Source organism: Coloeus monedula (assembly GCF_965178545.1).
Source record: "Coloeus monedula genome assembly, chromosome: Z".
In the NCBI taxonomy this organism is placed as follows: Eukaryota; Metazoa; Chordata; class Aves; order Passeriformes; family Corvidae; genus Coloeus; species Coloeus monedula.
In genome coordinates this window covers 69,899,524-69,919,020 of record NC_138822.1, presented here as the reverse complement: position 1 = coordinate 69,919,020, position 19,497 = coordinate 69,899,524, and the positions used below count along the sequence as shown (strand labels likewise).

General features: G+C 40.0%; 1 protein-coding gene across 1 annotated transcript in view; it reads right to left on the bottom strand.

Annotated features, from left to right (window-relative positions):
* The window catches only part of HCN1 (hyperpolarization activated cyclic nucleotide gated potassium channel 1), a gene marked incomplete at both ends in the record, with an annotated part of 201,203 nt that extends 189,146 nt beyond the window's left edge, over nucleotides 1-12,057 (bottom strand). The window contains one exon of the mRNA XM_082302246.1: nucleotides 11,684-12,057. Within this exon, the coding sequence (XP_082158372.1) occupies nucleotides 11,684-12,057 (374 nt within the window). The remainder of the gene's footprint in view (nucleotides 1-11,683) is intronic.
* Nucleotides 12,058-19,497: the final 7,440 nt, after the last annotated feature.

Below are 19,497 nucleotides of genomic sequence, written 5' to 3'. Positions count from 1 at the left end.
GAAGCTCTTTACTTCCATACTGATAGATGACTCTTGTTTTGACACAGCAAAACAAAATGAGCTGCCCTTTCCATGGTGAATAAAACACCAGATGTCCATCTTTATCTTCCATCCATATTTACTCAAAATGCAGTTGTCTAAATATAATAAATAGGTCTCTGGCTTTCAGCAAATGAAAACATTTTACTTTGACGATCTCATAAGAGGTTTGAGCCACAAGCCAATATTCCTCAGAAAGACAAAATCTAATTTAGCCAAATATTTATGTTTCATTTTTTTGGAGGAGAGTGAGTTATGAACTAATCAAATGTGTTTAAACTAAAGATGTGTAATAATTAGAACTGCCAAATAGATATTAATAATTTATTGGTGGAGAACAGCAAGAAATTAAGAGTGAAAATTTATTAACAGAGCTTTTCCTCATAATCTTACAATATACATTCATCTGTAAATTGCAAATCAAAATATATAACACAACAAAAATGGAAGCTGAAACATTTTCACATTATTCTGACACACTTATTCTGCAAAAAGCACAGCACCCATGGACAATGTTTTTTAAAAATCAGGTTTATCATTTTGGGCTCCTTATGACTGGAATTCTGAAAGATGTTCAGGCACAAAGTCCAGATGCTTACAAGTATCTAGGTCCTGAAATCCAAAGACAGATGGGCTCCTGACTTCCATCTTGGATCTTCATCTAACATCCTATAGATTTGCACACTGTGTGGAGCACTGGGTAAAACTGACACTTTCAAAGCCGTTCCAGAAATGGAAAAATTTGCACTGGAAACAGGAAACCAAGTTAAATATCATATTCCATTTGCTCATTTTGCCAGTGGCACAAAATCAGCGTGCACATTCAACACAGAGAAACTGCTATTCAGTGACACTTCACGGAATCACGAGTCAGTAGTCCCAGCAGGAACATCTGCCACCATTTTAGGCAGACTCATGGTACCTGCACTCCCAGGCTACAAAGCTAGTTCTCCTTCCCTGAAGCAAGTCTGAACTCTGTCGTGCTATGAGGAACAAGTGTGGGAGTGGAAGTTCACTGCAGCTCTCCCATCCCTTCCACAGGAAGATAAATTTGGTCTAGCCTGTGTAGAATGTAAAAGTTGGCTGCAGCTTAGAAATTACAGAAACAACCGTAGTCACATCAAGCAGTGCTCATACAGTCCTGGGGAATGAGGTGGATGGGGTGGAAATTGCAGAATAACACTTCCTGATTGTATAATACTGACAGAGTATTCCTCAGACCTGTCTTAATGAGAATCATCTCTTGACAGAAGAAAATTAGTGTGCATGTGAACAACAGAGCACAACATAAGGGCACACTATAGAAAAATCTAACTTCAGGAAACAAGAATAGGGAACAGTTTGAAGTGAAGCAAGAAATTTTAAACTCATGGTTAGTGCCTTTAAATAGCAATGTAAAACCAGAGACATTTAATTGGATTCAGTCACAATTTATGTTGTACTTAGCTCATATCTACCTAATTAATATTTATATGAAATAATAAAATTATTACAGACTGGATTTAATTATTTTCAGCACAAAAACCTTGAAATTGTTTTTGGGCTTCTTCTTCCATTACAGAGAGATGAACCATCATAATAAATTCACTACTTCAAAAAACAAACAGTAAGAACATGTTCAAATCCTGCTGAACTTTTCAACACCCAGCAGTATATCACTGGATTTAATATTCTGTTCCAAATTTCAAAACCACATTTAATTTAGCAAAAACAAGTATTTCATATAATACTGACAGAATGCATGCAATTAAAAGTCTGTTTGGTCATGTGGGCACCTCATGGTTAGGTTACTCATCTCTCACTTTTCCCACACATTCAACGTCTACTGCTTAATAAGCCATCAGATTTCAGACATTTTCAATTCTGACCCTTTTTAAACACTCTGATAGATTGCCTACCATCTGGCAGTGCTTACTCTTTGTACCACACTCCCTTTGCATTACAAAACCGTGCTTCTGATAATTATATCTTTAATGTGGTAGATGTATGCAACATTTGAATTCCCATGCTGGCAATATACAAGCTGAAGGGACAATTTCGGCAAAGTGTCTGTGTAGCAATGTATGGTAACAGTATGTTCAACTTCATCACGCTGCAGTTCTCAACAGAAAGCCGCTAACCTGTCCAAGTCAAGGGAAATGGAAAATATACACACAATTTTTCTTTTAATTACTACAAAGCATTTTGAAAACTGCAAGAGATTATGAAGAATACCTAAACTAACTTCTCCCTGCTAGTTTAAACAAACAGCTCAGTATCTTCTAGCTAACAGACTAAGAATGGAAAACTACACAGCAGAACAAACAATTGAAAAAAACCAAAAAAAATTTCATCTTTTCCATTTATTTAAAGGAATGCATTATATATTCAGAAAGAGATGTAGGAGGAAGAAGACAGAATGAGGGGAAAAAAGGAAGTTGCTTCCAAATACTCTCCAGGGACTACATCCCAGTGCTCCTACGAACTTTCGAATGCAAGTTGCCTATAGCATGATTTCACTACCTGAAAATTAGACCACAAGAAATGCTACAAATAAAAGAAAAAGCAGGATTCAGTACTCAGGCAGTCACCTAGATAACAGTTTCCATGAACACTGGGCACACAGCTCTGAAAAACAGCTCATAAGAACACTTGGTAAGGTGGTACCCATTAACAACTGAAATTTGATGTATATGCTTGATTTATTTTGCTACTTTTGTTTTGTTTCCAAGTTTAAATCGACCAGACTAATCCCGAGCTGGAAAAGCAATTCTTGGTGTTACTACCGGGCTTGTCTGGCACTAAAGACAAGGTGAACCAGAGTGACAGACAAGCCTGGCTGTTACCTTCACTGAAAAATCAAGTGCAAACAAGCCCATATGCAGCCATCCCAAGGATCCTGTAGCCCAGGATGTGTTTGGGGATCCCAGAAGCTTGCAAGTGTCTATTGCCATAAGATGTTTAGGGGGTAGTAGTACCTGCTACTGGTTTCACAGCAATTTCTCTACCAGACAGAAATTATAAGTCCTCCTGGTATGAACAACTAGACAGAAATCATTCAAGAGCCTGATGGAAAACCTCTCACCAGCCATGTAAAAGCTTAATTGCATCTCTATGGTTTTGTACCCATGCTTTTATTTCATCTCCTGGGTAGACCTGCATAAATTTTACTCCTATGTATCCTACAAAAGTTCTGTGTATTTTCCACAGCTTTTCCCCAGAAAAAGATAGAGCAATCATTTATTATGGAGGTCTCATGGCATATTACTCTAAATTTACTGCAGTCCATGTATTTGCATTAAGGTCAGATTGTATCAGCACCCTGCTGTCACTGCTGCAGTCATGCCATGAAGAGAGGTGCTTCTTGGAGGATCTGATAAATTACTGTAAGAGACAACAGAATCGGCTAAAGAAACATCAATATTTCCACACCTTAGTCTACTGATATAAGAGGAAAAATACCTGGAGGCAACCAGAGTACAAAATATACAGAATCAGAAGATTTGGTATTGTGAGGGCACAATTTATTTCTGTGGGGCTCTTTATATAGTGGAGCTTTTGTGCGAATGTAAGATTCAGTGATTTTCAGACTGAGAACTGGATGAAAAAGAGTAATATTACTTAAACCACCCTCCCAGCATTAAAAACAATTTTTATGTATACTGGCTATTTTAAAGCAATTAAAAAAAAAAAAAAAAAAAAAAAAAAAAAAAACCACTCAAAAAAAATACGCCCCACCCCCCCAAAAACCAACATAGCTTTTACTGTGAGCATAAAACAAACCATGCTTTTTCAGCTGAAAATGAAATATCTTAATAAGATTTTTAATAAATATTACATTCTTAGAGATAGAAACTTAAGAGCAGTAGCACACTAAATTCCAATAGTGTAGCAAATTATTTAATAAATGACATGGTTAATTAGAAAATATATACACATAAACAACATAGAAGACAATCAAGATATCCTACTCTCATCTATGTAATGTAACTTCAGTTTTGGGAACTTCACTGGCAAAAATGAAAATGGCTTTGGGGTTAGTTTGGGGTTTTTTCAAATATGTAATGGAAACAGTATGCAGCTCTTTTGTAATTAAATGAACATTTTCTGAACATAAGTTTATTCCAGACTTATTCCAGTTGCATTGCACTAGAAGGCAATAAGATTATTGAAAAATACCATGCAGGTTGCCTGAATCTGACTATCAGATTAAAAGATATTAACAGGGATTTTATAGAAGCTAAATGACAGTGTCCTTGAGGTAGTACTGACATTGACTCCAGCTGATACACTTTTTGGTCATTAACATACCTTACTATGTGTCTAGAACAAGCTCTCCAATAATTAGAGCTGAATACACTATGATTTTTAAAATTAAATCATGCCTCTGGGAAAGAATCAGGAAATAGACAGCTAAAGGACTTTCAAGCAATTAACAAGAACTGTACTGTCAGGTTAAAAATTAAATGTTGCAAAGTAGGTTAAAAGTTTCCTCTCCCAAAAAGAAAATGGATATTGACATAGAAAACAGTTCTCAGGCATGCTGTAGAGTGAAAGCAAAGGTGAGAATGGATACCTCTTACTTATGATCAAATTAAGTACATTTCTTTTCAATTTTTCATATTCTACACTCGTCCCTAAAAATAGGTTTTTGCCTTCTTATACCTTCAAATTGAACCTCTCAAAAAAGCTGACAAAGTTTAATTAAATATTACAGTGCCACAGATCTTAGATAGGTAGGCAGAAATGCAGTACTAAGGACTCATACTTTTTAGGTGACCTCTGAATTCATACATCTCTATTTCTGCTACTCCAGGCTGAATGATCAGAAACTGAGCCACTCAAATTTTAGCTGCATTATATAAACTACACACATACACACACAAGAAAGCCTAAGCAACTTATCAAATCCTATGCATCTTTCATTCAGCTGTTGTAGTCACCAAACCCCCAATCAAATCGTAAATCTAGACCTTTATGTATTAGTTGATGTTTTTATACAGTATTCCAATTCACAGTTCCCTTCATGTACCCAAGTCTGAGAAACCTAAGATGAAGAAAAAACTTTTATTGACTCAATTATAAGCATTGCTTATTTTGATGAGCTAACGAATACAGTCCCAGGACACATTTTGCAATGTGTAGCCATGCTAAAACAATCAACTGGAATACCAGAATCAGTACCTTTTCCCCACAGGCCCAAGCACCATGATGATCTTATGAGATCCAATTTTTGGTAAGTGTATATACGATGTATGGACATAGGTCATACTTATCAAGCACTTTTTCTCATTGCTGTCAAAACAAAAACATCAGAAAACTGAAGAGGAAGTCTCACAACGTTGACTGTTCCAGGTTAAATTTTAAAGATTCACATGTAACGTCCCCAAAATATCATCTTTGACTTACATGTTATGGAATTACTCACAGGAATTCTGTAACATTTGGGGTTTATTTTATTTTGTTGTGGTTTCTTTTTAAACATTTCTCAAAATCATGATGAAAATATTTGCCTTTATTTAGATCATGTAGAAGGTAAACATGGTAAAATTAAGCATCTTGCAGGAAAAAAGAAAAGTACTTTTGTACTTATTCCTAGGTGCTGCAAGTGATCGTTGAAATGTCCCAAGTTAAATTAAAAGTAACTCAGAGAATTGAGGAACTATTTGAGTTACACTTGTTCAGCTCTTTCTCTCCTCTAAACTTTATTCAATGTTCAAGTAACATGACAAAAATGTGAAAGAAAATGCAGTGAATAGACTTACGCCAGAACTAGAATGAACATAATGAAAACTGGCAAATGTTCAACATGTAAGTGAGCTCAAACTATGCATTAGTATTCTATATATCTAGAGACAGAAGGATGTCTTATTAATAAAATTAATCACTTTGCTTGAACAAACAAGGGCATACGGCTTCCCACATGCCCTAGAGGTCTGGAAGGCGAGTGGCTGCTGCATCAACCTTAGATGGACTCCACTGCCTTGCCTTAGTAGCTCTTGAAGAAAATCTCTAAGAAGACAAGAGTACATGGCCCTCATGAGTCCAAAAGCACAAAATGCACCTCTCTATCTCCATTTTCTCTCACACATCCCTGCTTACAAGTGGTGCAAAAAGAAATGTCAGTAGCTAGCTTTAGTCAACTAGATTTCGTAACAAATGAATCTGTGCTAACCAATGATGAGACATTATTCAGTATGAAAAATAATAGGAACTGGAGATGAAAAACAACCTAATGCATTTCTGGCCTATATTTCACATCACAATATTTCCAATAGAACATTTTGTTGCTTATTTTTGGTCCTGCATCCTAAATGTCTAGTTTAGATATTTGTTGCTACAATTCCACTCCATTATTTCTATGTAATTTCCTTCCACTTTGTAACATCCATTTATGCATTTGAGGACCATTACTGTATTTCTCTTCAGTTTGCCTTTATGAGACTTGCATTTTTACCTGGGGAACTATTGTGAAGCTTAATATATAACTTGATGTCAGAGAGAATTTTCAAACATTATAAATGCATTATTTAGATTAATGCTACAATTATGTCATTTTATTTTTTTAGGGCATTTACAGAAGTAAAGGGCAAAAATTGTTGGAAAGCAGCAAATAAAAAATCAAGCACAAGATTAATAATCTTTTTAATACTAAATGGTTCTCTATGTTTAGCGACATGCAAGGACTGAACATAGTAACATGATAATCAGTTTATTAGTGAATTCAGAAGTGTCAATTCTGCAATAGAGTCTCATGACAAATACTGAGCAACAAGAAATTACTACCATGAGAATACAAAACTGTGGCCATTTCATATTCCGGCACTACCAGTGATATAATGTATCCATTAAAGCCCACACTAATTTGTATCTCAACTATTTAGTACAGACCAACATGATTTATGTCTTTCATTTTGAATACATATACCTCTATCATTTACATTTAAGTCTGATACAATACATTCTGTCTTCATTGCATATAGCACTACCTTCCAACTCCACTGCTCTATATAAACCTAAGTATGTAACAGCTCACAAAAACATAAATCTCATTAGCTTCAAGAGAGATATTAAAAACGTGACAAAAGAGAAGGACAAAGTGCTTACCCTAAGCTTCTTAAGATAAAACTTAAGATAGGTATAACACACAGAGTGAAGACTGGTCCCAAAGAACAGGTTTTGAACCAACGCATGCATGAATTTTAGAAATGTGATTTCGAGCTGCACATATAATAACATGGACAATCTATCATGCTCGTGATCAAAGACAGGTTAAAAAGATAGGTGAAAATTAAAAAGCAAATTGATTCATAATGCAAATATAAGTTCAAATGTTTTAAAAAAAGGATCATTAACAAAGGCCATGAGTCACACTAAACCATGGCAATTTTGACTTACAGTTTGGCACACACTTGAAAATTGAAGCTGTACGTGTGTATGGCAACATGGATGGGTTGCATAAAACTGCACAATATAATAAAATGGCTTTGAATAGAGACAGATGCAAATTCTTCTGTAACTACCCAGACATACAAATGCAAATATTGTGTTTACCCTGATTAAAACTTGTTGAAACCTGGCATTAAATTACTTGCAAGGTATTACCAATAGGGCCTTCAATGATTTATAAAGATTTATAGGATAAACCTCAAACATTCACATGATGCCTTAAATGTGTAAAAAAAAAAGGTTTTGAAACTGGAACAGCACACAAGCTGAAAAAAAAAAATCCAGAAAACCTTTACTATTCACTATGCTCTTAAATTTTCTGTTCAAGTTTTAGAAATAATTCTGATTTTACTTTATTCTTATCATTAAAATAAGGTTTTGAGTTTCTTGGATAAATGAGAAGTTACCCACAGAGACAAAATGTCAATAATTTTTCCCTATTGTTTCAAATTAGTTTATACTTTGTATTCATCTACACAGAGAAAAAAAACCCTTCAGCACTGCCTGCACTGCACCTGTTCACCTGCTTCTCTGACAGACAACACCACATTACAGTCTTACTTCACTTCATCTTGAAGCCAGTTAAAATTTTTGTCCCCACTTCCAAAGAAAGGCTGTTCCCAAACATTAAGCTGACTGTAACCATCAGAGTGTGAAGGCTACATTTACGCATACACGTATTATTTCCATTCAGTCTGTCTCATGCATTGCTATTTCTGGTCAAAAGATGCCACTCTGGCAGTAACTCTGTTTTCTTTATAGATTGCTGACTACATGCCCCATCCAATGTGGTAATAAACCCAAGATTTCCTTGACAGCGTGGGTTTCTCTGTGGGGCCACAGACAGGGAGGGTGGGAGGGACATGCTACAGGGCTGGACAAGCAGCCCAGGCACATGCAAGCAAGCCCTCTGAACATTAAAGAAACTCCTGACATGACAAAGGACATGAAGTAATTAATCATCTAAAAACCATCCACGTACATTTCCATTAATACCAGAAGGCCATGACATATAAAAGTCACCCAAAGCCCATGTCCACCACAAATCTCCTACGAAATAAATGAAATGCGTGTGGCAGCAGCAGAACCATGGGCAGTTGCTCCCATCTCCTATTGGCTTTGTCCTGCTCTCATCCAGTGGCTGCAAGGCCATAGGGCTGGACCAGTGATGCTCTCCAGCAGGCTCATTCCTCCACATGTGAGAAGGGACAGCCAGAGGCACTCAGTATCTCACAGAACACACACAAGACTTAAGTAAACTCTGACTGATCAACTCATTTTTGTGACTCATGCTATTACACAGAATTCTTGTCCAACTTTAGAGATACAGTAATCACAGCTGCAAAGAGAAAAACAGAGGCCTTGTGCTGGGTTTGATGTGCATTAGGTGCTCAGTTTATGTAACAGCTTCCAAATTGCACATTAACCTCAGAAGACTGGGAAAAGACAACCAGGATTAAAATGGTCCCCTTGTGGAAAAATTATGTAATACTTATTGAATTTAATCCTCCAAGGGTGTATTTGCCCGATGAAGAGACAATTCTTCCCTGAAACACAAGCAGGATGGAGAGCCATAAAACTAAAGACCAAGCCCCACAAGGCTGCAAGTAACTAATTAATTCACAGAGCACCGAGTTTAGAGACACAGCTTCCACACTCTGTTCATACCAAAACAAGGGGCAGGAGGGCACCGGGATGCTGCCCACTCCTCCAAACACCAAAACAAAATACCACTTGGTGTAGATAAATATACTGTTTTACAAATAAAAATGAGAATGAGATCAAGAAATACAACCAAATATATCAAACTATCCCAGGAAATGCATACAGACATGCAGAACTAGGGAAAAAAAAAAGAGTCCACAGGAGCTTATACCAGAATTTCCCACATTTTACATGGTTAATCCAGTATTTTCTTAAGTGTGCCTATATTTAAAGTTCACTGGGATTTCTATTTTCATACGTGCCACAAATACCCTAATAAGAGCTGCATCTACAAATGCACTATACATCTTCTCATTTGAATATCATAAAATACTCAGCTTTCTACTTTTTTCTTGTTATTTAGGTAGAAAATTTAGTTCTTTCCCCTGATGGTATCAACATCAACACAGTGGCTGGGGAATACCCGTGTCTCTTTGGATGTTTTAAGGCTTGTCTACACACAGGCATTACATTGTTACAAATAACACGCAAAAATAAACCAAGGCAACTCCATCGTTACATATGCATTTATTCTGGTACAGAGACACTGTTAGATGGGGCTTAAAAGTGCTGTCGTAATTCCCAAATAAGAAGGTGAATATACTGTATAGTACAATTTCTTCACACATTTCGCACTGCCACCCAAGAAGAGTTGTACCACTATACAGCTGCAATTATTTCGGGAAAAACAACACACACATCTCATATTTTTCATTGAAACAGTCCTACTGGCTAAAAAATTGGGTCTGGAGCAGGCCACACCATCCCAATACTAATGAAAGACTAAGAACTTTATTCAAAAACCAAGCACTCACTCTAATAAAATAAAAACTTTTAAAAAAGCACCAGAAAATACCAGTTAATTTAAGAATATGCAGACAACAGGCCTGAAAAGGATGCATTGTTGTTTACTCCTGTTGAAAAAACTAGGGAAACATATGCTATGATCTCTAAACCTTCCCACTCAAAGAATTAGGACTGAATTAGAAGATATTTCTGTAATGAAACAGAATGAACATGCTTATCACCTATTTCACAGAACAGCTTAAAAAGTTACATGCTGCAAAATATGACAAATGAGCTCCTATTGCCCAAAACATTGTTTGGGTGTGCACCTCACTCAGAAACCAAGCTTACAAGAGAACAAGGAAAATTATTCACAAGAATAACCTCATTCATTTCAACAGAATCCTCACATGAATGAAGTTCATACACACACATGGGTAAGGAAGAGGCTATCAGACCCCCCTAATCCCCTATGCATGGTACCACAGCACCAGATGTGACCTGCTGCGTCCCTCTCTAGCTGGTAGAAAGGGAGTGGGTGCTTGGCTCTCTCCCCACTTAATGCACCCGCTAATGCAGCTGTGCTGACATGCAAGGGGGGAAAAGGTCCAGGAGAAGAAGGAGAGCAGTTTATTGCCTTCAGGGAACCAGGAAAACAAGTAGGGATTTGAAGAATGATTTCAAGTCATAACTGAGTGCTGCCGTGCTCCTCCACTCCTGCAGCTGTACTGCTCTCAGGCTTAACTGCAAGGTGCTAGCACAGCTCATTGTGAAACACCTCACTCCAAAAGTCCCGCAGAAACTTGGACTTTGAAAGTATTTCCTCCTGTTCCTACTGAAAGAATGTTCTGTTTAACCCAGTTTTTTCTTAGAAGATCCATGTAACTATTGAACATTCTGGATTTTCTTTTTTTTAAACACAGTCTCCAGTGCAATTCACTTATCGTATAGACGCAGGTTGTTCAATTCAAGCTGTTGATTAAATACACTTAATGGCATCAATAGTTCCTCAGAAAATATCATAGAAAATGTTACATTTATAAAGGCAAACAGCCAGCTGGCGTAAACAATCAAGTGAAATAATCTTACACTTTAAATGTAATTTTAAAGGGAAATATAACTTCTAGGGCATTTATTTGCACTGCTTGCTTGCTGTATGAATATTCTAATCCTGCATCCATGCAGTTTACTGTGAAAGCAATGCTAATTTGCCATCACATTTACCTGTCTCCCTATGAAAACATAGTTTCCCACACATCACCTGGATAAACTTATTTTACTGTAACTCTGACAAGACACGCTTCCTTCTCGCAACCCCTGGAACAAGTGTTTACACCGGGTGCTCAGGGAAGGGCAGACGTGTGCCGACACTGGGATTTTACTGATGCTGGTGCAGCTGTGTAACCCCGCGGGCGGGCGAGCTCTCATCCCCCCGGGGCAGAGTCGTGCCCGACGGCCCGCGGCCCCGCGGCGCAGACAGACCGGGACGGGGGGATGGAGAGCCATAAGCTCAGCATCCTACCTCGGAGGCTGCGGGCGGTGCCCCGGCCGGCGCGGGGCCTGCGGGGCCGTCCCGGGTGCAGCACGCTGGAGAGCGCCGGGCCGAGCCCCGGCAGCCCCGGCCCCGGCCCCGCCGCCCGGTCCGGCGCCCGCCGAAGTTTGAGCCGGGCGAGGTGCGAGGCGGCGGGGCCACCCCTCTCTCGCCCGCCGCGAGCCCCGCGCTCACCTGAAGTCGCTGTAGGGGTGGATGATCCAGAACCCCGCAGTTTTAACCCTTTCCTGCTCCTTCTCCACCGCCTTCTGGCTGCCGAACATGCGGAGGGAGAATTTGTTGACCCCCGGCTGCAGCATGGAGGTGAACTGCCGCTGCATGAAGCCGTACTGCCGCCGGGGTCCCTCGGCATCCTCGAAGCCCACCACGGGCTCCTCGCCCCCGCCGCCGTCCACTTTGAAGCACACCGAGTTGCCATGCTCCTTCACGCCGCCGCTGCCGGGGCTGCTCTGGGCTTTCTCTGCCGAGGCCGCCGGCTTAGCTGGGAAGGAGTTAGCGCTGCCATCGTCCCGGCTGCCGGCGGAGGAGCTGCGCTTTCCAGCCTCCATGCTGCGGGGCGGGCGCACGCCAGCCGCGGGAGAGCGCGGGGAAGCCTCGCCACCACCGGTGCCCTTCAGCGGCGCGGCTGGGCTGTGCCGCCCTGGGCTGGGCTGGGCTGGGCTGGGCTGGGCTGGGCTGAGCTCCGCGCCGCCGCGCCGCCCGGCATCAGCAGCGCCGCCGGCTCGGAGCGCGCTCCGCGCAGGGCGGGCACCGCCGCCCCTCGCCCGCCCCTCGCCCGCCCCCTGCCGGCGGCCCCGCTCCGCCTGACTTTGAGCGCCCGGAGTCCTTGAGGGGCCGCGCGCCCGGGCGGGGAGTGGCGGAGGGAGGGAGGAGCCGGGGCTGGCGGAGACGGCGGCAGCGGAGAGGGGCTCCGGGGCGCTCTGCCCGCGTCTCCACAGGAGCACAGGAACACGCGTGGGTGGAAGTTTCACCCTGGGCGAAGCAAGGGGCAAGGCGTGGGGTGGTAGGGTGCCTGTACAGCCCGAGCGAGAGACAGTGGCTGGGAGTGATGAAGTGGGGCGTTTCCACGGGCTCGGCGGTCCCTTGGGAAGCTTCTGTTGCTCCTCATGGAGCAGGCGGACTGGGAGAGAGCAAGAGGCGGGGGTCTGCCTGGCCGTGGGGTCGAGGGGCGGCACTGGAAGTCGCGGAGGCGTTTTGGGTTCATCCCGCTCACAGTGCAGTGTTTGTCCGACACAGGGGACGATCGGTGGAGTGTGAGTGAGCAGGGAAGGCCGGCTGTTGAGTGGCATTCCTTTTCACACACGAAGCACACCGGTCCCGTTAAGACAGTCCCGCCAAGCGGCTCTCCCTTGTCCCTTAGCTTGAGCGGACTGAAAACAGGGCCGAGCGAATGAGCGTAGGGGCACACGACAGGTGAGATGCTGGGGGCACGGCTGGACCACGAGGGGATGCAATTCCCATCGGGAGGGCTGTGCTGCCACGGGCACGTGCTTGTTCTTCTTGAAAGGCGTAAAATGGCAGGTGCACCCGAGTGCCTATACAACCTTTTCGCATATGCCAAGAGGTGATTTGGCCTTTGTATGTCAGTAGGAAACTGTAGTCCACATTTAGTTTGCTCCACTTGACACTTAAGTACATAAATTACAGTTTAGAAGCCTCCAGGAGGCAGAGAAAAAGCTGTTGGACAGAAAGGAAAGGGTAGGTATTTCCAGCTCCCAGTACTCTACATGCACTCAAAGGAAATAGGGTATATATTGCCTTCAGTATCTCTACATGCATTGTCCTAATGATTGCAAATTGTATTTGGGGAGCTGTGGGGTGAGGTAGGAGCTGAGAGAGCAAATGGTAAGAAACTGTTTACAAACCATGAGCAAGGAGGAAGGCCTTGGTCTGTTTCAAAAAATGAAAGATGCTGATACTTGCCCCGAAAGCTGTGAGTTTGTTTGGGTTACAGAATGATGGAGAACCAGTATCTGCAGATACTAGTACAGGAGCTCTAGCATAATGTCTGCCTGCAAAAACATATATTACAGCATATAAATGTAGGTCCTGGCCCTCCGTTTAGAATAGGTTTGACATAGGTTTGTTTTTCACACATTCTCAACACATTTTTCATTTTGCACATTAAAAGTAGAGTAGGAAAGAATTAGTAAAGCCTTGCAAGCTTGACTCTGGTACTTTCAATGGTATTTCCCACTTCATTTTTACACACTTTGTCCTTCACACAACAGATGCTTAAATATGGGAAAGAAACAGATGTGCAAATCTGCACACCACTGTTCGCAGTGTCAATCAGGTGCATTGGGAAGGTGTATTTCAAAATGGGATCTGAGGGCTTTCCTCAGCAATTGCAGCTCTAGCAGAATGTTTATGCCTAGTGCACTCAAACACACGAGGTTCTGTTGATGTTAAGGTCTTTAGTGTGGAAGATGTTAACATCATGCTAGTGTGGAAGAAGGTGGCAAGTACAGATGCACCAGGATGGATTGATGAAGGCTTGGCAGTGTCCAGCATAGGAAGGAATATGCTTGTAGCATGATTGGTTGAGGGCTGACACACATAAACCTTCCCCATCTGGAGTGATACTTTTCTGTAGGATTTTATCCTAAAACAGTGAAGAGTGTGTGCACAGCTGCTAATGGCTCATGCACAGCTGCTGATAGACAAAAACCTCTTAGTATTTTATCCCCAGATGATGTCCGCCTCCTTCCCTCATCCAGTGTCTGTCACCAAACGATAATTAAAAAGTAAGAAATTATTACTTTTTGCAGCTTTCTGAAAGAATTAACTCACATCATATTCGACAGAAACCCACGAAGGCAAGGGATGAAAAGGCTGGCTCACAGTGCTTTTCCACGGACCCAGACAGTGTACCACATCTCGGGCAGTGGAACTGACGATTTCCATGTCAGTCATATAAATGTTGCAACCTTAGAACTTTTGCTACCTCTTCACACTTTATTCCACAGGACTTTTGCATGCAGTCCTTGACCTGAATGGTCTCTCCCAGCATAACCTAGGAGAGCAACAACTAGTCATGCACAGGACAAAAATAAACTTTTAATGGAGTAAATCAGAACAGTGAAATGGAGACATTTACAGCTGCAGTAAGCAGATTCTGATGTACATTTCTTTAATTGGAGAAGTGATGAGCACTGGATTAATGGTGCTGGTCCTTCACTTATGGATGATGAAAATTTTGCACAGCAAGAACATTCAATTTCTTCTTTCATGAAATTTGCTTTCACTTGTATTTAATGTCTCCTTTGCCAGTATTTATCCTTACTTAGCATGGACTGCAGGCCTACCAAAATGACCAACTCTGCCTGCCTTCCCCTCTTTCTACAACAGAAGGATCTGGAAATGTTCTGTTTCCTTTGGTGGCATTATATAGATCTTACAGGGGTTTGTTACATCAAAATGCCATACGACTTAGGAGAACTTCTTAATGAAAGAAAATAACCTGCATTACTTCTAACACATATAATTTTACACGTACTTCTCAAACACAGCATATGTATAAACCACACTGGTACACATCTCTTGGTAAAATTGAGATTTTGGTATTTTCTGCTTCCTGTGATCAAATGTTAGATTTTTGTAATTTTGTTTTCTGTATAGAAGAAATGTATACTTATTTGTACATGTCTCAGTGCTATTTGTCTTCAGTATTTCTGTGGCCTAATTGACCTTAACAATTCACCGACTTGCAGTTTTTAATAGCAGTCCTGAGATGGTTAGGATGAGAAAGCATTTTCATAATCTGTAGTTTTTTCTTCAGGAGAATGGATTCTTCTCCACATCAGAATAACTTAAAGTTGTTTTCAGCCAGGAAATTGAACTCTCCTGAGGCCCAGCTTAGATGAAAGAATTTTGAGTCACATAAGAAGAAATAATGGAGCATGGTGTGTGTGAATAGTCCTGAAGACTGCACCAAGGCTAAAAATGGTTGAAAGATTATGGACTCACTTTAGATGAAGGTATAGCTTGTTCTCTGTCAAGTTTTATTTTTATTTTTTGTCTATGTTGGGAAAAACTCACAGAAAAATGAAATTTATAAATGAAATTTACAAGAAATCAGTGCTAGCAGAAAAAAAGGGGCAATCTCTTTTCTATGTCCTAGATTAATTGATCACTACTAAAGATTTAGTAGGCTGTTTTACTTGTCTGAATTAAATTATTTTTATTACTTATTCTACTTCATCAAAATACCATGACATCATTAGTTCCGGTGCTTTATATAACTCTGTAATACTAATAGTACTAAGACTAAAGAAAATAATTTTCTTCTCTTCTGCCAAACACGGTAAATTTTTATACCTGTAGTAAATACATTCCTGCTTCTCTTTATTTTTTGTTTTGGTATAACTTGAACATACGCAGAACAGCTCAGCTGTAGAAATAAAAAAAAAACCCAGCAGCCTGTGTATTGAGACATATGTATTTGTTCAGTGAAGAAACTGGGGCACAGAGAAGTAACAAGACTTCTATGAGATGACCCAGTAAGATGCACCTGACTGCAGAACAAAGCTGTTGTCTCTCAAGTTAAAGTTTCATACCCTGTGAGATATTTTTAAGATTATTTCTCAACAGGAGGTCACCATAAAGTCAAATGGCAAACTAGGGTTAGCAAGGAAGGAAAATAATATTTATATTTACCATTATATAATGGTGTCTGCCAGCTTAATTGAGGATTGATCCAGATTCATAATATGTGCTGTTTTCCATGTCTGTTTCCTTGAAGTTTGCAATAAAATAATTTTGATTTGATCCCACCCTACTTATGTTATTTTCCTTGCATATTTTCTCACAGATACTGGCAACAAATATTTCCCAATAGATTTTATATTAATATTAGCAAGTGTTTATGAAGCAGTAAGAATCTTACTTTTGCAACCATTAGCATCCTTTGAAGAAAGCATATCACAAGGCAAGTGGAACTTCAAGCATGAATGTTACATGGCAGCTGTCCATGTAGTTATTTATTTGATTTTTTTTTTTTTTACTCTGTTGTACAGTTTGAATATCCCCAGTGAGTACTGATAAATATGTAAATATGATCTTGGTGATTTCTCTTCTGGCCTGATGCTGAATGCTGGAAGTCCTACTGCAACATCTCAGTGCAGTGCTTCAGAACTGGTGAGGTGGAACAGGAAGGTTAAATTAAATCTCAGATTATTACTATTGGTTTTTACCATTTCTCTGAAGTGTCTTATTTATGCAAATCACTTTCTAAATGTAATAGAATATTTGTGTGCTTTGAGTGCCCATCTTTTTTGAAGAAAAATATTTTAATTCCAGTGCTTATTATCTGTTTAATAATCTGCCAGATCTTTATTCAATCCTTATGGAGATAACATCACCACAAAGAAAAAGTAAAAAGTGAAAAATTCTAATTTGATTTTTTAAATTTTTTTTGAGTTGTATGTATGTAATTGTTTACTATTTTTTGCTAATGTCTGCATTGTTGGGTACATGAAGTGCTTTAGAAATTATTAAGAAAGTGCTTTCTCTGACAAATGTTCAGCTGACAGACTAAGTGGCTTTGATAAGTCACTTCAAATTTTTGCTATGTTAAAAATATTTTTTTCTTTTAGTTTATATGTAAATGTACCCCCGAAAATTTTTCTTTAAAATAATATTATTAAAAATAACTATCTTATAACTGTATTGGTTTGAAGAACTATGATTGGACTCTACAAAGATGTAGACGTTTCTGAATAATTTTATATAAAACATGATACTTGTTTCATACAATGCCTAATCCTGTGAACATTTCTAAAATTAGTGCATACAGGTGTGAAAGGTCACATGTTGCTATTCAGAGTGCTATATACTATACTAGGCTCAAGTATTTTCAGGCTTGTATCCCTTCTCTGTAATATGAGAAAAATATACAGTTTCTATAAAAATGGAAATACCATTAATTGGTCTGGAGTGCAACTTGACATTAACAAAAGCTTTTTTCTCCTGTTGCACACAGTGTTCCTACAGAATTGCATAATCAATCCACAAAATCAAGTCCTTGTGATTTAAAAATCTCTCCCTTCTGGAAGTTCCAGAGCCAAATAAAGAAGTGCTTTTTAAAACTTGTATATTTCAATAGTGTGTAAATATCAGCATTAAACAGAATGACCCAATTTTCCACCTTCCAGTACCTGAAGGGATTCTACAAGAAAGATGGGAAGGGACTTTTCACAGGAGTATGTAGTGACAGGATGAGGGGAAATGACTTCCAACTGGAAGAAAGTTAGGTTTAGATTCGATAATAAGAAGAAATTCTTTACTTTGAGAGTGGTGAGGTGTGGAAGGTATCTTTTCAGCATTATACCGGCTAGCACTTGTATTTCAATGCCTTAGAAAGCCTCGAGCAGCCCAGAGAGGTAGTACGGGCAATCTGGCACTTCAGTAGCTCTAAAATCGGTACCTGAATCAGCTGCAAAGCAAATACCATCAGCAGAAGCAAAGAGGGAGAAATATAGCTCCCTGCTCGCTCAATTCCCTGCAGTTAGAAGCTTTCAAATGAGAGAGACAACCAGAGATGTTCACAGGAAAGTAGCTGAGCTGAGAGAGAGCGCAGCCTCCCCTCGACCATCTTTTATTCGGAGAAGGGGAAAGGCGAGGACTGGGGGCGGACCCGGGGTGAGCGGCCAGTGAGACACTGCTGAAGAGTCTGAGTTACATTTGGCTTTGCCCGCCCTTAGAAAACAAAGGAGTTCGGAGCACATGGGCGGGAACACGTGTCTTTGGGAGGCGGAGGGGAAGCTCAGAACAGGCAGCAACAGTGAGGCACTGGAAGAGAGTATCCAGAGAAGCTGTGGATGTCCCATGCCTGGGAATTGCTCAAGGCCAGGCTGGATGGGACTCTGAGCAACCTGACCCAGTGAAAGGTGTCCAAGGGGGATTGGAACCAGCTGATCTTTGAGGTCCGTTTCAACCCAAACCATTCTATGACTCTGTGACAGATCCTACACTACCTTTTGAACTATTGTCTTTCCATAGTCCTGATTTTTCAGAACTCAACCATCTTTTTCACCATTTCGTCCTTTGCTCACGTTATCAGTACTGGTAGGATGCTTTTACAGATAGCTGGAAAGTGGCATCTTCTTGACTTAGTTAAAGTTTGAATAATTGTCAGATTTAGTCCTGCAAGCTACTCTCCTGTGTTGCTTGACTTAGTTTAAGTACTTAAGATCCCTTATTCGCAATCATATTTTAATGAATATAGATACTATTAACAAGCAGTATGCCTGAGTCGTCTTCCATTCAGTTCCTTATACAGAGCCATATCTTGCACAACTAATATCTGTCTTTGATATAATATTCATTAAGTTGAATATACTGCTTTTGAAAAGTTTCTTGGAATCTTTCTTCAAGATATAACCTAGAAAGCTGATGGTTGCGAGCTGCTGGCAAAAAAAAAAAAAAGGCCTGTTCCAATTGTTTCTAAATTATAGGTAGATCTTCAAGTTATTATCAATGAATTTCACCTACTAAACCAGCAATGAGGAAGAAAAACTGAAACTGAAGACTTTGAAAACAATTCTTTAAATCTACACTGCTTTTTACAACTTTCCTGAATAGTTTTTAAAAAATTTTAAATGTGGAAAAGTGCTTGTATTTTAATAAGTACTTTTGGAAGAGCAGTATGAAGGTATAACTCCTTTCAAGGTTGATCTAAACGTTCAGTTTTACCTCTAAATAAAAAGAAGTCCAGAGGAATCCAGAGATTGTACAATCACTCATCGGGAGCTGTATCTCACTTGCTGTCTTTGAGGTACCTCCAGGTGTTCTGATTGTTCAGAGGTACTTTTTATTACTTCTAGATAGTTGTGCTGGCAATAGGCACATTTCAATTACTAGCATGTGTAATGAGAAGAACACACAGCACTATTCCCTGTTGATTGCACTGCCTCAGAGATGCTGTCTAGATGGTGACATGGAACACACAGCTCCGGAAGGATTGTCCCAGTTTTTGCTGTCAGACT